Raw genomic sequence first — 19,579 nt, forward strand, 5'->3', positions numbered from 1 at the left:
AGAAAAAAAATCAAAGCCTTTTATTATTGCCATGGCCCCACCTTGAATTAGATGAGATGACGCTTGTGGGTCCACATCATTATCAAGTTTTAGCTCTGCTATAATAGCAAAATTGAAGTAAATTACAATTGATTAGCCATGTGTAAATAATGGTCAATTTGATTCAGTTGGTATCGTAATTCCTCATAATCAGAATGATCTATTTCTCTCACTTGGTTGGTTTAGATTAGTATTGAAATTAGAGTTAGAATCGGTGGGATTCTCATTATAAAGGGGATAGTATTTCAATTCTGTCCAACCAAATACAAATAATTAGAATCCAAATAAACCATTCCAATTTTGATTCTGAACTCATACTCCTGCAAACCAAACAGACCTTAATTTACAATTTGACGTTTAGCAGTGCATCACTACATAGTCTACATTGTCACATATACCACTCATGGGCCATGGCAACTGGATGATTATATATTGAACCAATCAAGATATATCACGTCAGCCTGATACATGGACCCCACGTGTAAGGAACTGATAGTCTGATATGGTCAATCTGGATTGGCTCGGCTTACAGTAGATGATATGAACTCTCACAAATCTCAACTAGGACCCTTGCTATTAGTTGCCAGTTGCTACTGCCTACTGGTCTACAACTACGGTTATGGTGTTGCGTTGCTGGTTATAGTAAAAAACTACAATACCGATAACAGCAGCGGGCAGCCAATAGCCAGGCCAATTGCGAACACGACTTAAGTGAGAGAGAGAGCAGGGTTATTTGATCGTCCCTCCATGACTCCATCACATCTCTATTTGGTAAATTGACTCCATAACGAACGGAGGGCGGGGCGGCCGCCGGCCGATTGGGTGGTGGCTCCACGGCGGAGGGCGCAACAGTCCCCTGATGATATTCTGTGGTAACCGGTGGAAATCAGACAGAAAGGAAAGCCAAGGTATGAAAAATATGAGTATGAAAGCTATGGGTAATATGGTAGCATCAACAGTATTTGAACTATTCTTAGAAAGCCATTTGACCGAATTACCCTTATAATGCGGATATATTTCAATTTGACCGGAAACTTGATTTCAATGCACATTTTTTTTTATTTTTATTTTTGGTAAGCAATGCACAAAGTCAGTTACAGTTTTTATCCTCTTTCTTTCTATTAATTTGCAGCGAACTCGTTAATCAGAAAAGAGCAGTTTACGCGCTCGAAATTCCATTCGACTCAAAACGCACAAGTCCCATCTCCCCAACTAGACGAACAATGGGAAGAGACCGCGGGGTCGCGGGAGAGCGAGGGAGGAGAACGAAAGAAAAGGAAACCCTACTTTTCTGATGAACCACTCTGAAGACTTTTTCTTATTCATTCTTGTTCGCCTTTTCTAGGGTTTCATGTTCTGCAAGGTTTTGATGTCTTATAAATGGAGAGAACCTTTCTGTCTGAAGGCGATTTCTCTTCTGTGTCGTTCTATTTAGTAGCGGGATTCACTGCATTCTGTTGCTTGTTCGCTTTGTGGGCTGTTCGGCCATCGACGTCGAGTATTCTCCGGAAGGTAAGTTCGAAAAAATCCGAAGGTGGCGGCGGCGGCGGCGGCGGCGGCGCCCGGAGTTCGTCGAAGAAGAAGGCCTGTGGCTGCACTTGTTCCTGTGGTGGTGGCGGCGGGGTTCCCAATTCATCTCCCGCGTCTGTTCCCTACGCCAACGGCAGTGCAGGGGAGATGCACGAGAGAGCGCCTGTGGTGGCCGAGCGGCAGACCGGGGCTTCAATGATGGAACAGTTGGTTCCCGAGATTACCACGCACGCTTTGAGCTACTTGGATTATCCGAGCTTGTGCCGGCTTTCGATGACAAATTCATTGATGCGGAAGGCTGCAAATGATGATAGTGCATGGAAGGCGCTCTATCACAAGGTGCGACCAATACTTGCTTTCTTAGTCAACTTTTGTTTTTTCTTTAACATTAGAATATACTTGCTTCCCCTGGTTGGATCGTTATATAATTGTTGATGTGGTTTCAGTTATTACGAGAATTGTAATTTTTAACACTTAAAAAAGCATTTACAGGTTTTTAAGATAAGGTTTTAAGCAACTTGTTTCCTACTTCAATGGTGCTTTCCCCTTACAAAATCTCCAAAAAATATCCTTGCTCTTTCTGTTTGGGATTCGACACTCTTTAAGAGAAGTGACTAAACTGATGGACCAATTTCATGGTGGGTTCGTCTTAGACTTTGGTACCTTGAGTTCGTGATTTGTTCAACTGACATGCTAATCGTTTTCTTTAGTTTTTTAATTCCCATTATCTTTGTAGCCTGGCATATCTGAAAGGTTTAGATCAATTCTATTAATTCCATCAAATTGTTTATCCAGTTATAAAAAGACATTGGTATTTCATTGGCATTCTGGAGATCTTGGTTTGCAGAATACTCTTCAATCAAACCAAGTAACAATTGGCTTTTCTATGTCAATAGTTGCCTGAACACCCTAGTTACTATGCTGCTTACCCTTTTTTAGAGGTCTTGGCTCAGGAAGTATCCCTACTTTCTGTTACTCAGTTTCATAATAAAAGAAAATCTGTATTTTTTGGGAATCCTATCTCTCTCCTCCACCCAGAAAAGCCTAATGCCATTAATTTGTTCGAACATGGATAAGAGAATTTATTTGGTAATCAGACATTTATCTCAAAGATATCAATCAGTGATTTAAAAGGTGTGCCTCAGGTGCGCCTAGGCGCACAGGTGAGGCTCATTTCAGGGTATGCTCCTTGCCTAGGTCCTAGGCGCAGCCCTTTCAAAAGGTGCACGCCCAGTGCGCCTAGGCGTGCACCTGATGCGCCTTGCGCCTCAGCCCAGGCGTGCACCTTTTGAAAATTTGGCGCTTTTTTGCTTTTTTTGAACATAACGGCTGAGCTAGGACTGAGGCGCCAAATTTCCTCGCCTAGGTCATAGGCACAGCCCTAATTTGGTAATGTTGTTCATTCATTCATCCTAATAAAATATCTGCTTAAAAAGCAAATAAAACTATAAAATCATTATTTTTTGTGTGAAAACTAAGAATTTAAGACCTAACGTGGACTTGTTTGGGCTTGCCTCGAGGGGCGTCACAAAGCCGGCTCGTAGAATCAGAAATGTAATATGTTTTACATTACATTAGCTATGTGAAGTACTACTATTGAGTGAAAAAAGAAATTAGAGGTTTTACATGCTTGAAAATGTTTTATATGTTTGATTTTATTTTTAAATTCTCATTTGAATATGCTTTACATCTTACGTTTATGTATTTTAATTTTAGATAATAGGTTTTTTAAAACATTTTTTAAAATTTTACTTTATATTTTTTATTAATATTATGTTTTATATATATATTTTTGATTTTTTAGCTTTTTTTTTTTTTTAATTTTTGGGGCCTTGCCTCAAAAAGGCATGTGCCTCGCCTTGCACCTTGCACCTCAGGTGCAAATTGACCCTTGTGCCTTTTTTGCACCTTGCGCTTTTAAAACACTGATATCAATATAAAATATTCTAGTTTCTTTGGCTATTGGAGAAGGAGACTCTCTTAGGGCTGAGATCCTTGCAGCTTTGGAAGGAATCCAAACAGTAAAGGAACTAAATATCAGACGTTTGGTCCTGGAAGGTGACTCGAAGGTGGTGATTAGTTGAGATAAAATACAGCTAGGTGAAGAGGACTGTTAACTAATTTGCAGATGGTTTGGCTAAGCAAGGGGTGAATAGAGAGTCTATCTTTTGGGTTAATTTTTAACTTTCTTCCATTGTATTCTGTTGATGGGGAGTTAAGACATTTTACCTCCCCCTATTGTATCTAAGGTTTTGCAAATCTTCACATCATTAATAAAGTTTTTTGTTACTGATCAAAAGAAAAATATTCTAGTCTCTTTATCTTCAATTAAAGGCATGAGTACTGCAATCATGACGAACATAATGAATGGGAAACAAATCCCAGGAGTGGGACTTCAAACCTATATGTGGGTGTATGTATGATACATATTGATGTGATCTGGTTGAGAAGATTAATTGAATAATAAATTTCAATATTTCCTAATGATGGATGGTTTTAGATGATTGTAAGTTTTGGGAGTGCTTATGAGGAACCCCCACCTTTACACAAGACGAGAGTGTTGCTACCAAATAGTTTTGATTGAATTAGGGCACATTTTGGGAACACTTGGACTAGGACTTTGGTAGAGGAATTCTAGTTGGGGAAGGATTTCTATGCTAGCTCTTGGATAAAACTGTTGTGAGTATGGAAATAATCATAACTGAACTGGGAATTTTGGTGTGGAATCTTAGTTGCATTAGGATTTCATTATTTCGCCATTAAATGAATCCAGGGTAAGTATAGTATTATTTCACCTTCAAATGAATTCAGGGTAAGTATAGGAGTCCTAATTGAACTGGAATTCTCAGTAAAACTTTGTTGGGCTTTTCTCAAAGTGTTCTGATCTTCTTGGGACTCTTACTACACTTAGTTGGACATTTTTGTAGTGTTTGTTTTAAAAGAATTTTAAAGCTTATTACATTATATAATAAATAGCGTACTAGGATAGATTCACCATCTCCAACTTGGTTCATAAGAAGACTCGGTTTTCAGAAGATCAGTTCAGTTCAGAGGCAGAGGTTTCTTAATTGTTGGTTTCAGGTGAAAGTTCCAAGAGGAAGAAAGGGAATGATTTTCAAAAATCATCTTTTGAGAAATGGAGCGAGAATGGCATCAAGGAAGAAAGAAACTTGGGAATGGGTGGTTGCTAGGTTCTCTCAAGAAGGGATACTGAGGCCCTTGGTTGATGGTAAGGCTCCAATCTAGTTATTGGTTGGAGTAATTTCTTCAGTTAACAAGTGCAAGCTCTCAGATAAGAACTTGTTGGAATTGGTTTTGGATTCTCTGCTTCAACACTTAATCGGAATGTAAATATGAGCGAAGAGCACCAAATAAGACCGGTTGAAGAGGAAGGGGATTTGAACATAGTGGTTGCTTGTGTTTCTGAACGAGAGGCAGGTGATGTTAATGCTTATTTAGAAGAAAATAGAACATCTTTACAAAGAAAATGCAACATTTTAGAGGATGCGGTTTTAAAGGAGGGGGAGGAGTCCAGAAATATTAAGAATGTCAATGAGGGTGAGGTTTCTTCTGACTTGGGAAGTTTTGTTGAAGTTGTTATAACTTGTAAGGAAATTGGGCATATGGACTTGGGCAGAAGGAGGTTTGAAGCTAACAAGGAGAAACTGGTGAAAGAGATTAAATTTAAGAGTAAATGTGGATCATGTTAAGGGGAAGATGGTGGAGTCTTCAAATGAGAAGGATCAAGATAGTTTGGGAATGAGAGGTGCTGATTCTCTTGGTTTACCTCTAGTGGTTTCAGTGCCAGATTGTAAAAAACGAAGTCTTGGAGAAGGTTGAGAATGAAAATGAAGAGAAGGATGGTAAAGATCAAGAGGATGGGGATGAGGTGGTTTTAGATCAAGTATGAAAGACAGAGGAGAGAGTTGATCTAGAAAAAAATTGTTGAAACAGATGTCCAAGTAAGCAAATCATCAGGGCTTCTCATTTTGGGAGGGGAAGAATTTGCTTGAAAAAAGTTCATGGAATGGAAAAGAGATATCCTAGGAATATTGGTTAATCCAGGACAGAGTTATTTCCTTGTTTTCTGGGTGTAGTGAATCGGGTCTTTAAGGCAAAGTGATTTTTTGGGTGACTTTGAGGAACTTGTAGGGGGATACCCAATTTGATTATGGCACTGTTGTGTATAGTTGTTGTAACTATGAGATGGTGGTTGAAGATTTTTCAATCTAGTTCTCTCATTGGAATATGGACATCTACAAGAACAAGGTATAAAATGGTTTAAAAAATAAAAATAACAAAAAATAACCTCATGAAGGTATTGGGATTAAAACATTGCTTCTATGGAATTTTTAGAACACTGCCTCTAATCCATCTAATCGAGATGGTTAGGTTATTGATTAGAAATCTAGCCTCTATGGATCTTCGTTCTTCTCAACCACCATATCATCACCTGTGAGCCCCCTTGCAATTTAAATCTTGTGGGATTCAAAGTGGATCATAGTCACTATCCTCAAGGGAAGGTTAGCAATTCTGCCCTTACTAAGTTCTCATCTCTTGTTAAAATAAACTAGGATAGCTTCTCCATTATGGTTTTTAATTGCTCTTCTAGTCCTCTTATCCCTGATGTTCAGGTGTTTCAAATACTGTTGTCATTGGTATATTTAAGAGAGCCTTGAGGGAAGAAGTAATCCAAACCATAGGAGTCAGATCCTTTCTTGAAGCAAACAAGTTTTAATTTCTGATTATGTCATAGTGGTGAAAACTTGGAACCAGTCTCTTGCTTTGGCGGTTTATTCCAACTGGGCTTCTATGCTATATCAAGTTCTCTGTCATCGCACCCTTGTTTTAACCCAATCCTCCATTTTTATTTTTTTCTCATAATAACATTTCAATATATTCATTTAGGGAAAAAACGGTGAATACACAAAGTGATTATGCCAAGCACCCCAAGGTTGTCAAGGGACCATGGAGAAGCAAGGTGATAGGGGTGATAGGGGAATGCTTCACCTAGGTGCCTGCCAGGGTAATGGATTTAAAAAAAAACCTAAATCCTAGGGTAATTCCAAAAGTTTCATACCAACCAGCAATCAACAAATCATGTTTTTTTTTTGGGATCTGAAGTAAAGTAAGGATTTGGTTGGTGTTCCTCTCTCTCTCTCTGTCTTCTTAGGAAGATTGGTTAGGTTTTGACTTGTAATAGTTTTTGTTTGGTTTGCTCTGTTTCCTCAGGGTCGGTGATTGCTAATCACCTCTTGTACCTTGTTCTATTTCTTGAATAAATTTTATTTTTGTTTATCTTCAAAAAAAGGAAATCAGCCTATACATGAGAAGAAAAAGAAGGCATCATTCTTAGAAATTATGGGGGCTGAACCTCTGTTATTGTTCTTAGAAAGAACAAAGGGGTGGTTGCCTCTTTTGTATTGATTGATTAAAATATTCAAGGTCATCATTGCTTATTGGTTCAGGTTTTGAAGTTTTCAAGGGTTCATAGTGACCACCGACCTGTCTGTTGATCAAATCCTAACAAGTAAGAATATAATAGAAATTATAAAAAACCTAGTATATGAAATATGAAAATACAATAAACTCACAAAAAGAATTATTTAGGGTAATATTGTGTAATGTAATATTATGATCACACAACAAAAAAAAAATATTATATGGTGTGCCTTGTATAAAACCAACTAGGTGCTTGGGTAAGCCTTCCATGGGTTCCTTGTCACCTAGGTTTCCCCTTGACAACTATGTTATACCATATCAGCAAGCTTCCTCTTTACATTAACACTTGCAAGTGTGACATCCGATCTCCTTCATTTATATTTTTGCCAATATGGCTGATTTCTTTCAACTCCTTGTCTAGCCATTGGATTTGCTATACTATTTGCTGATTGCTTCACTCATTTGGATCTCTGCTGCTCTTAACTCCTTTACAAGGCTTCTTACCTCTTTCAGTATGAATCTATACTGCATGCGCCCAAATCACTGTTATTACGCTGCTCTATTATAGCTCCGGAGTTCCCTTCCACTATTATGTTTTTGTACTTCAGTTTTCCCAAACTCAAGGCCTGAAGTACTGCCAACAGTTCTGCTCAGACTCCATACCCTATACATCCTGGATAGAGTCCCATTATGTTGCCCAAATTTCTAAATACTCCATCAGTCCGTGATCTTCTCAGTTTCCCTTGCTGCCCAATCTTCCATGTTGCCTATTAGGACGGGGGAAAACCCCATCAATGAGGCAAATCAATGGAATGATCTGGTTTCCTATCCCCAAAGTTCCAAGAAATTTCAATAGAAGATCTAAGTTAGGAAGATATGCAAAGATTTTGTAGGGTTGACAAAGTATATGGTTTAGTCTCAGTGTTTATAGCCCCTAAGTAGGTTATTAAAAGAATTGGGAGTGCGGAATTATTAAGGATCTTTGGGAGCCAGGAGACAGCAAAAAGGATTATCTTTTAAACTGGAATTAGGTGTTCTAGGAAGGTTGATGGAAGCTCAGAGTTTGGTAGAGTTAAAAGCAAAAGCTTGTCCCTCTTATATAAATTGCTGTGGAGGTTCTTATCTGAAGACAATTCACTTTGCATTTAGTCAACAGAAGCAAATATGGACTGCATTATAACATCTGGGACTCTAAACCTACTAGAAGAGTAACACATGAGTACCCTTGGAAAGTTGTTTAGTTGATTTATTTATTTTTTCTTGAGATACATCAGGTATGGCATTGTGTTCTGGTCAAAAGGTTAGATTTTGGGAGGATATTTGGGTGGTTGATATTCTTTTTTTCATATTTGACTTTTATTTCATGTCTTCCCCAAAGGGGAAAAACCCATTGTGGACTTCATCATCACTCTTTATGATATGTTATTCATAAAAAAATACTCTTTCTATTTCAGGCAATTCTTGGGATTTGGGCCTTAGAAAGATTGTGAGGTTTTGAATGTGAGGATACGATCCATATTCTTGAAACCCTAGAACATGTTTTCTTAACTCTTACGGGTATGGATAAAAGAATTTTGATTTGTCATCCCTTGGGTTTGTTTTCCTATTCTTTGTTCTTTAAAGCCCTCAATGAATCTCCCTTGGATACCCTTCTTTTCTAGACAGGGCTTTTTGGGTTGGTCCATCCCTTCCTAAACTCAAAGCTTTTTGCTGGGAACATCCTTGAAAGATAATCAGTGCAGGTGAGATGCCCCAGCATAGATGGATATATCTCCTAATGTCAGAATATATTATCCCTTGTTCAGAAGATACTTTAAAGTTGTATTGGTACACTTTGCTGGTTCTTGGTGTGTTTTCACTCTATTCATGTCAGAATATATTATCTTAACCAATTTCACTATTCCCTTAAAGTATTTCTTTCCACTTTCCAGTCTTTCCAGCAAGCTATGCTACCTTTATATTCTACAAGTCTTCTTAACAATTTTAGCAATAAAAAACAAAAAGGATTCTTGAAATTACCTTTTTATTGTATAAGGATTCTTAACAAATAACAATATTGCTGCTTGTTACTTTGAAGGAGGAAAGCATAAAATTATTGGGTTCTGTATAAATATATCCAGAGCTGCATCTCTTTGTACATTTTGATGGGTGTCCCCTTCAGTGAAACAACAATACTGATTGGAAAAATATATAAAAAGAAAGGAAAGGAAATAACAGGTCCACAATCTTTATATTAGGGACGAGCATGTGCTGCTGTAGTATTGCTTGTGATCATAATGATAATTATCGGTACTGATAACCATATACGTGCTTATATTACATGGTTGATGGTAATACTCAACATGTAAATCCTGTTTTTTTTGGAAAGATGAAAAATATTTCATTAATAAAACATTACAATGCAAAGTTATCATCCCATAGAATACTTCCCCAATAATCAAGAAAATGTCTAAATTCGAAACCCCAGAATAGGCCATTAATGGAGGCCTATTTCACTAAAACTCTTTCCATCATTGCACATATCTTCTCGATTTGAAGGGACCGATTTTCAAGTGTTTGGCTGTTTCTCTCTTTCCAAATACACCAAGAAATCACATGTGGGATCATATTCCACAAAGCAACATGTAAACCCTGTTGATTGGGTATGTGTTCTTGGTGAAACATTTGTCTATTTTCTACCTTGAGACTTGAGGGTTTCCAACTGGGATTACCAATTAAAATTAGGCTTTAGAAGATAGGAACACTATTTAGAGATGTTGGTGGGCTAAAAGTGGATTTTTTTCTTCTGTTGCCAGGTATTTCTGAAAAACTCCTTAACAAATTGCAGACAAGGTAAACTGGAAACAATCTAATTTGCATGATCATGATGCTAGGAGCATGTTTCAGTTTTTTCTTCTACTGCATAAGGTAGAAAAAGTTCATGTCCGCATAGCTTCTTCAAGTGTTATTGCTTAAAATTTATAACAATGCTTTTGGTTTCTTACATACATGCCAAAGGTGGTCATGTGGTCATGTTGGTGGCCCAAGTGCTGAGCATAGTTGAATGTTGTACTTGAGATTTGAATTGTTTATGGTGTTTCTGTTTTATGAACACAGAAAATGCTTATTAATTTTGTTTATAAGCACGCAAAACTCTGGATATGATTTGAGGGCCTGAGGATTCTGTCGAGTTCCATGAAAGTAAAGTGGTGCTTGCTAGCTTAAATGTGGGAAGTTATCTCTGTCAATGTATAACTTCATGGAGCAACTGAAAAATCATTGACTTTCATTTTTTTTCTGATTTTCAAATATTTCTAGTAATTTTCCTTGATCTAAAAATTTTGAAACAGCAAAATATGTAATTATTGCTGATGGTTTGTCTAAATGAAACTGAAGCAGGCAAAAAAAAATTTACAAGTCATATTGCAACTTCATTGTTCCTACTTTCTATTTAGAATTAGGATGCTGTAGATGTTTCTTCTTAATTATTTATTTCTTTAGGGAGTTGACAATCACACAATAATTTGGAGGAATTTGCAATGTCTTTTTTTATTGGCATATTAATTTAGGTGGAAGCCAGTATAGATTTGTTAAATAAATGTGGGTATTTAAAATTTGATCATTTACTTTTCTTTACCAATCTTTTTAGGACTTCACAATGGAGCAAGACAGTGTGACACCAATTAATGGATGGAAGGCATATTATGCAGCTACTAGAGCTGTTGTGAATGTCAATGCAGAGTTCTATAATATCATTAGAGAGAAGTCACTTCAAGCAATGAGTCGACTTTGGCTTCATGCAGACTATGTTAAGTGCATTCATGGCTCTGGAGAGCTCTTTACAGGGTATGTTACTGAGATCTATGGCTACTAGCACTGTGAAAGGCTTGTTTAACCTTTTGGCTATCTATATATATCATTAATATAATAATTTTTTTTTGGGAAAAAGGTAACATACTAATATATTGTAATGAATAGAAAATGTACATCCCCACACCTGCGCAGCAAGAAGCTGTGCAAAAAAACTCAATCCACCTTAATTAATGTATATATATATATTGATAATATGGGAAAGGCAAAACAAAGCAAAACAAAGAGAAGCTAAGAAAGCTTAGGGAAACTAATGCCTAAAGCATCAGCAAATACAATATAAGATAGCTCTGGGTGGTCCAGCCTGCTCGTAGTGAAACTTGCTTGATAACCTGATCTGCTAGCCAGCCCGCCACCTGGTTTCATTCCCTATGGACGTGCATGTACTTTATGAGAATCTTTCTGCATTCTTCCAAGATAATTTGACTTCTCCATGTGGTTTCAGCGGTTCCGTTGAGACCTTCTATTGTTGTTTTTGAGTCTCCTATAATGACCTGCCTTCTAGGGTGCTGCTACTTTGTGGGCTTCTAGGCATGCCATCATTTTGATGTTATTCCAATGATCCCTGCACTTATCTTTATTATTCTTCCCATCCAGTCCCTTGCAACTAGGCACATAACTGATCCTTGTTTCTTGAGGCATTTCTGGGGGGTGGACCATTTAACCCATACCATTTTCCTATGTTTTACTTGGCTTATTCCCTGCCTCTCCTGGACTTCTATAAATTCTCTTAGGTTTTGGAGGGCCTTGGTTATCATCTGGCTCGGGTTGTAGCTTTTATTATTAAAGATGCTCTCATTTCTGTTTTTCCAGATGGACCATAGAACAAAGGCAATTTTCTCCCAGCATAGAGTGATTTTTTTGTTAATTTTTTTCATTCCTATTTCTATTCACCATTATAAGACATCATTCGTGCCCATTATTCCTGGGGTTGGGATTTGATCTTCCAGTAGGGGCCATACTTGTTTTGCCAGCTGGCAATCCAAGATGTGGTTTTTGTTTTCAGTCTGACCGCATATGGAGCAATCTGCATCATATGGTAATCCTCTTCTGTTGAGTCTTTCTTTTGTGGGTAGTTTTCTTCTTAAAAGGATCCACATGAAAATCTTTAGCTTCGGGGGGCACTGCATTTTGTTTATTTTCCTGCTTAATTATGCTATTCTTTCATCCTCCTGATCTTCATTTAAGCTTGCATAAGCTGATTTTACCAAGAACTGTCCATTTGTACTACCTCCCCATGGTCTTTGATCTTCCTTCTCCTCTGAGTGTATCATAATTGCTTGGATTCTTTTCCCTATTTCCTCAGGGAGGAGAGAGTTTATTTTGGGCATGTCCCACCTCTTGTTTATGATTAACTCTTCCACTTCGCAATCCTCCTGACTAAGTGGGTTCTTACTATTTGGCTTGTATGCTTCCAAGGGGCTCGTTGTAGCCCAGTTGTCCTTCCAAAGTTTACACTTTTTTCCCATTTCTTATTTTCCATGCTAATTATATATTTAATTATATAATATATTATGATATTAGTAGTTTCTATCTTTTTGAACTGATGGAGGTTGGAAAGATAACATCTTAAATGCTGAACATAGCTTCTCCCTGCATTGTTTAGTTTTTTGCATTTTATGGTTTACTCGTGTTACAGATTGAGGGCGCAGCTGGTAGGATGTGATTAAAGCTGTTAGTGGTTCAGGCTAAACCAGGCCCTGGATCATTAAGAAAACACCCAAACCCAGTTCCAACTTGAACCCTATGGGTTTTGTAAGTAATAAGACCCAGAGCTATCCCCTACTATTAATTGGGCTTATTGAGTCTGACCCAACAAAGCTCAAGTACGACTGTGACAGCCCTTTATCTGCTAATTCTCTTTTAATTCTCTTTCTCTCTTCTCAAAATATCTTATATATATCCCCCAGAAACAACAGTCATCTTATTATACATGTATTTACATATTTGGTTTGGGTCTTAATTGGGGTGGAACGGGTAGAACCAGTCCCTACCCTTATTATAGCAGGGACTCAAAATGAATACCCAGATTCTGTGTAATATGGTTTGATTATTTTGAACCCAACCCAGTAACAACTGTAAATATACGACTAGTTGAGTTGAGCTCTATTATGTTCACTGAAACTGAGCGTTATCCCAGCTATACGGGGTTGACTACATGTGTACTGTTTTACCATTCTGTTCTGTTTAGTGCAATATCCATTGTTAAATTATGAGCGCTGCAAGGCCCAAATTTGAACTGCATTTTAGAAAACCTGGACAAGTCTTCCTAATTCTTTTAAAATAGAACAACACCAGTTAGTTAGATCTAATCTAATCCTAATTTGATATACCAGAAAATTTATCTCGGGGGGGGGGGGGGAATGGACATGCCTGCCCAATTGTGTGTGTGTGTGAGAGAGAGAGAGTAATGCTGCCTAGTTCTTTTGCAGATAGAAGGAAATTGCCCAGAATCCATTAATCCATTTCATGTTAAAAAAAAGTTTAGAGTCCCTTTTTAGAAAAGTTATTCTTGTCTTTATTATAATCTGTCCCTGCCTATGAAGATATTTGACATTTTTCACAAATTTTATGAAAGGAGGCCCTTATTTTCATATTTGTTATTCCTTAATTCTGAGTCTACTCTTTCGAAGAAAACAAGTCATGAAAATTTGAACCTCAAATATCTCTATGAGATGAATGTTGAAAATGCCACCTAATCATTCAAATCTTTGTTGTGGAGTCTATGAACTATACATCCTCTGGTTGAATCGTAGTGACTTGAATTAATTGATGCCATAGTTAGGCTTAACCAACCGACACAAAGAAACCCAGGCTGGTTCATGAATGGCCAAAACTGCCAGAACCTAGTTGACTTCGCTCTCACATGTTATCACGTAAAACTACTTTGAAGGTTCTTTATAAATTCTAGCCCTAATCAAGTGTATCTAGAAAGGTTTTTAAAAATAGAAAACCCTAATTGATGCCAATATTGGAATAAACCAACAATATGGAGATCTTGGCTGGTTCATGAGTGAGGGACAAAACTGCCTGAGCTATAGGGAGTGGGGTAGGAGGGTTGGTGTGCCCCTCCCCTAAAGCCCTCAAGTACGGAATTCAAATCAGAGTACTTCTTTCCACCCCCTCAAAAAAGAATAAATAAATAAATAAAAGAAAAGAGTAGCATTTCCTTTGACTAGTTTGTTGATCAATATAATTCTTGTCTACAGGTATAATGCTGTTATAGAGAGCTGGCAGCTGGCATTCAGGTGGGGGCCGTGGGGCCAAGAGGTTACCTTCCAGATTCGGGATGTCCGAGCTCGGGTATTGACTGATATGGCTTGGGTTACCATGAAAACCTATATTGGCATAGATAGAGGGCCTTTCCATGTGACCAATGTGTACGAGTTCCACAATGGGCGGTGGTACATGGTTCATCATCATAGCTCCGTGATACTCGATGGAGAGGTGGAGCACCAAAACATGTTTGGGTAAAAGAAAAAGGAAATGAACCAAAAGAAAGAAAATATAGTTTTCATTGTTATTGGGGCGATGCGCCGTTCAGATGTCCTCTGTTTTCGTTTTAATTTGAGTTTCTTCTCTTTATCTTCTCCAACCTATCGTTGGGTTTCGCTTTCTTGCCCCTCTTCCTTTTTAATGGTCAAGTCGTATACATATTTTTCTGTTTTCTTTTTCTTGGTAAAATTTATAGGGATGGAGTCCATCTTGATTGAGATGGATGTGATCGTACGTTCCATCTTAGCGGGAATGAGCGTCTTGCCCCACAATGGATGTAAAATAGGAGTTACACATTTATCTGTATTTTACATGCATCCTATATATAATTATAATCTCCACTCTCCAGATTGGTACGTGTATGGCCGGTCAATATAGGACATTCCCTTTGGGTGGTACTGGATTTTGTTCATCCTTGATAACCTGGTGATGGTGGTGCCGTGGACTGTGGTGAACCCTGAAAACGGTCTCCTATGGCCTTTTCTTGTAACTTACCATTTAGCAGGCTTTCAGATCTGGGTCCATTATTGGATGGTTTCACCTAAAAAGGCCTAGCCTAGGAAGAAAATGTCTATGTACAAACTATTTTAGCCCTTCTAACAACTTGCACCAGGTATTTGCTGAGAGGTGATTTGGGCGCATCAAGGTTTTTCACATGGGTCACTCTTGTTCATTTATTAAAACACCTTAGGCCCTGTTCAATTTTTGATAAGTTATTTATCCAGGTAAATGTAATTATCTGGCCAAGTTTTTCTTGAGAAACATTTATCCAGTTAAGTGCATTTATTCATGTTCTTTTATTTCTCAGGTAAATAAGGCAATGATCATTTTAGTTATATAAATTCTTTATTAAAAGGGGTATTTTTGTCCCATTCAAGTGTTGGCAATTTTTCTCTTATGTGTGAAAGTTATTTACCCATTTAGGAGATGGGTATCACTTTCTTGGGTAAGTGATACCTAGGAAAATAAGCTTTCCCTGGTCCCCACATAAAATTGAAAACAGAACATGGGATTCTTGGTCAATGGGAATCAAAATCCTATTTATCAACTTTTTCCCCTCTCATAATCCAAAAAAGAATGCCCCCTTAATGTCATGGATTTTAAAAGAAAATCCTACCCTATAGTTTGCAACCGATTTGTTTGAGCTTCCAGGGAAGTTAGAAACCATGGTTTTCACCTTACAAAAATTTTAATAAAAGAAAATAAAAATGAAAACATCATTCTTACATGTTATACCCGGTAAAACATAGGCAATTTATCTGATCCTTCAATTTTCTTCTTTGTTCAAAGAAGGAAGACATGTTGTAGACAAAGAACCCAGACACCATTATTATCTCTTCTTTGTTCTATTGAAACCAAATATTGTTTGGTAGATCTAGAAACCAAAGGTTTATTTTGTTCATAGTCAGGATCGTAATTGGAATCACAATAAAAAATCCCTTGGAATCAGAATTGGAATCACCTATTTTGATGTCTATATGGTTTAGGCTAAAATGGCCATTACCCCATATGGGGGAATCCAATTCAGCCTAGAATAGAGAAATGGCATTCCTCAATTGTGAGGAAATTTGTAATATTAGTTTACAAATAAAAATGAAGTCCATTAAATGAACTTGATGAAGAGGAGGTAATTCATTGTTGTCTTCCTTTATTTATTAATGACTAAAATTTATATATTACACTACCACCATTAATACTTTCAGATGGTGTGTCTATACAAGTTTATTTATTTTTATTGTCTTGTTATTTTTCGTGATTCATATGAATTATACATTTGATATAATAGAGAATTAACTTCATCTTTTTAATCCAATATTAGATTGCATATTTTCATGATAGAATCAAGTAAAATATCTACGCCAAGTTTTAATCCTAGGGTCTAAGATTGCAATTAAACAATATAAGGAGAAATATTTTTCAATATCATTAAATTTATTTTTCCATTATTTTAATAATATTTTTAGAATTTCAAAAATTGCTATATCTTACATAACAATTACTAATTATATACAATTGATTAAATAATGCAAGCAATGTTGGGTACTGAACACTTGAAAATAAATTAGTTGCATCACAAAATTATTATTTAACTTTTTTTATACAAATTATAGCATCCCAATCATCATTAGTTATTGGGCATTCTATCATTATAAAACATGGTAGGAATTTTCCTATATGAGAAGCCATTCTTTAAAATGAAAACTGTGGAATTCCACCTATGTTGAACTTCTAATATAAATCTTTTATATTTTCCCCATATTGTAATGACATAAAATTTTAAATTCTTGTTTTCTAACATCGAAAATTCTAAGCTTCATAATACAATTTCTAATTTTGCAATATATGGTGAAATAATATTTAAAATCAGTGTGCACCAAATATGAAACAACTTTTCATTAAAATCAGTTTTAACTCAGATTTTAAAATATTTATAGTAGAATCATTGTTACTGGCATTATAAAAAAAATAATAGAAAAAATTTGTTTCCAATACCATAAATATGTGGAGTATTTAAAATACTTTTTGCAATTTCTAAGCCAATATGTGAGCATTCAAGTATTATATTTTGAAGTCCTAATATTTGAAGTAAGTGCAATTTTAGGGAAGTGGAAAATGATGGTGTTGATCTTCAAAGAAATTTAATTAAAAGAAAATAAAAATGAAAATGTAATTCTTAACCCTAGTAAAATACATGCAACTAATTCGTTCCAATAGTTTTCTTCTTTGTTCAAATAAGGAAGATACATTATTGTAGACAAAGAACTCAAAAGCCATTGTTTTCTTTTCTTTGTTCTCTTGGAACCAAGCATTGTTTGATAGATTTAGAAACCAAATATTGTCTTTTCTAGAAGCTTGGTACGAAGCAAGGATTAAAGTATTACTCGATTGAACAACTTGGATTTAGATATGGGTATAGATATGCTTGGGGAACAAATGGATATAGACGAAAAATATGAAAGTGCTTGGATACACTAAGGAAATGCACATAAATTCAATAATTATATTAATAACTTCAAGTTTAATGTTAAAATAACTATAAATAGCGTATAAATACATAGGAATTGTATATTTTAATAGTATATTTAAAGAAAGATATTATTATTGATATAACAGGATGCATAAATATTATACAATTTTATTGATAATGCATTGATTTTTATTTTATAAAATCCAAGACAAAAAATGCAACCATTATATTTGAATTATTATATTAATTATTTTTATTTTACTATTTTCAAATTTTAACACCAACAAAAAATCAACCAAAATTTAATTTGCAAATGTTCAATAAATAATACTTTCACTTTTGTAAACAATAAATATGTTTATATAAAATGTAAATGAAATTTTGAAGATGCATATCATATGAAAATTCTTAAATTTTAATTACTAAAATAATTATTCATTATTAATATTTTTATTTTTATGAATTAAAATATATATATATATATATATATATTTTAAATGTAGATTAGTGGATTTGATAGATTCAATTTATATTATATTTTCAATTTTCTTGTAAACAATATTTTATCTTTATAATAATAAATACATTGTTATTTAATGAAAATTAAAATATTAATTAATAATTTATAAAATAAATATTATAATTTATCAAGTCTACATAAATTAAAAATCATTTATATATATATGTGTGTGTGTGGATCTAATAATTATTTATTTTATTGGATTATAAAAAAATAATTTTGAATATTATTCTTGTTAAATCGTACATGGAGTTAGTGAATATACTATTTGTTTAGATTAAATGCAAGAATTAAGTTTAATAAAAGATGATTTGTTTTATTTATTATCATGAAATGGAAGGTGGATTGATGGTTAAGATCTTTGTGTTGTTGGACGTTATGCAACTCAAGTTCCAGGGGTTGAATCACATTAAAACATTTTTTCTAGTGAAGCACTTTTATGTGTGATATGCGAGTTTGATGTCTTTGTATTGGTGCATATCGACCAATACTCTATGATATGCACCAATACAATGGCATATTGGACCGATATTGTGTTAGTTGTGGTGTATCTCATATTTTCTCTTACCGATACCAGGTGTATCATGTCGAATAGTGGAGAGTAAGGGTAGATGAGGCATGTTGAGGTGCACAAACCACATTATGTAGAGGGAACCTCAACCTGGCCTGAAGATTATGCTCAAAGACACACACCTCACCCTCATTATTGTAGAAATAGTGAGTTTTTGTTGAGGTGCACAAACCACAAAATCAGTTTTCCCTTTTTCATTTGCATCTTAAATAAATTTAATGTTATATAGAGTTTTTGTTAAATATGTGTATATTTTATTAATTTTATAGGTTGTATAATAATTACTACTCCTAGCAACCTAATATTAACGTAATTTTGAATTATATTTTATAATTTTTATTGATTTTATAATATTTATTAAATTTTTAATTGTCTTTAAGCTTAGTAATATTAATAACTTGATAAATTAATCTTAACAATTTATTAATATTTTTATAATATATATTATAAAAAATAATATATATATATATATATATATATATATATATATATTATTAATAGTATAGATCATCTCACATGTTTAGGTGAGATACATGAAATCAAAACACAGGTGTGGATTGAAATGTAACTATACCTTGTAAATGTTCAATCCACACAATTTTGTCCATAATGCAAAACAACTACCTTGTTAGAGTGTGGTGTATTATCATCCACACCACATGAACTCCCCCCCTCCCCCTCTATTATATAAACTTTTTTTGACATATGTGATATATCAAACACGAGGATTTTCGCAACTCTCCTCTTTCCAACTTCATGTGCTGTATTCTCATCCACACCACATGAACACACCATACAATTTCTCATCTAGGTTATAGCCCCCCTATTAGATAAACTTTTTTGACATATGTGATATATCAAACACAAGGATTTTCTTGTGAAAGAAACAACTCTCCTCTTTCCAACTTCGCTTATAAGAAATTTTGATTAGATGAATGCAATAGATTTTCAACATGCTGTGGAACCAATGATAATGTCTCATATAATGGGTCGAATGTATTTTATTATTGTTGTGGAGAGTTATCATTAATTTCACAACCTACTAAACAGATATTGGGTGAATTGGGATTTACACCTCACAGTCACATCCACTATGAGAACATCTCCCATGAATAATAACATACAAGTATTGAAGATGTTGTGGCTACCACATGGTGTGAGGTCG

At 35.3% G+C, this 19,579-nt stretch overlaps 1 protein-coding gene across 2 annotated transcripts; it reads left to right on the forward strand.

Moving 5' to 3' along the window:
- Positions 1–790: 790 nt before the first annotated feature.
- On the forward strand, positions 791–14,703 carry LOC148880977 (Nuclear transport factor 2 (NTF2) family protein). 2 transcript variants are annotated; one of them, XM_088963133.1, is made up of 4 exons: positions 791–947; positions 1,172–1,908; positions 10,640–10,836; positions 14,070–14,703. In XM_088963133.1, the coding sequence occupies exons 2-4, from the start codon at positions 1,420–1,422 to the stop codon at positions 14,332–14,334; spliced, it is 951 nt and encodes a 316-aa protein (XP_088819259.1). In that variant the 5' UTR covers positions 791–947; positions 1,172–1,419; the 3' UTR covers positions 14,335–14,703. The 2 variants fall into 2 exon arrangements, with proteins under 2 accessions (XP_088819259.1, XP_088819260.1); XM_088963134.1 differs by lacking the exon at positions 791–947 and having other exon boundaries at positions 1,112–1,908.
- The last annotated feature ends 4,876 nt before the right edge of the window (positions 14,704–19,579 follow it).

The sequence above is a fragment of the Nelumbo lutea genome, chromosome 1 (genome assembly GCF_056320005.1).
Source record: "Nelumbo lutea isolate HS-2025 chromosome 1, American lotus-T2T, whole genome shotgun sequence".
Lineage (NCBI taxonomy): Eukaryota > Viridiplantae > Streptophyta > Magnoliopsida > Proteales > Nelumbonaceae > Nelumbo > Nelumbo lutea.

Bases quoted from the DNA above. Each gene is read 5' to 3' on its own strand.
- LOC148880977 (XM_088963133.1), top strand. From the start codon at position 1,420: ATGGAGAGAACCTTTCTGTCTGAAGGCGATTTCTCTTCTGTGTCGTTC. The intron at 1,909-10,639 runs GTGCGACCAATA...CAATCTTTTTAG, and splicing joins GGAAGGCGCTCTATCACAAG to GACTTCACAATGGAGCAAGA. The intron at 10,837-14,069 runs GTATGTTACTGA...TCTTGTCTACAG, and splicing joins TCTGGAGAGCTCTTTACAGG to GTATAATGCTGTTATAGAGA.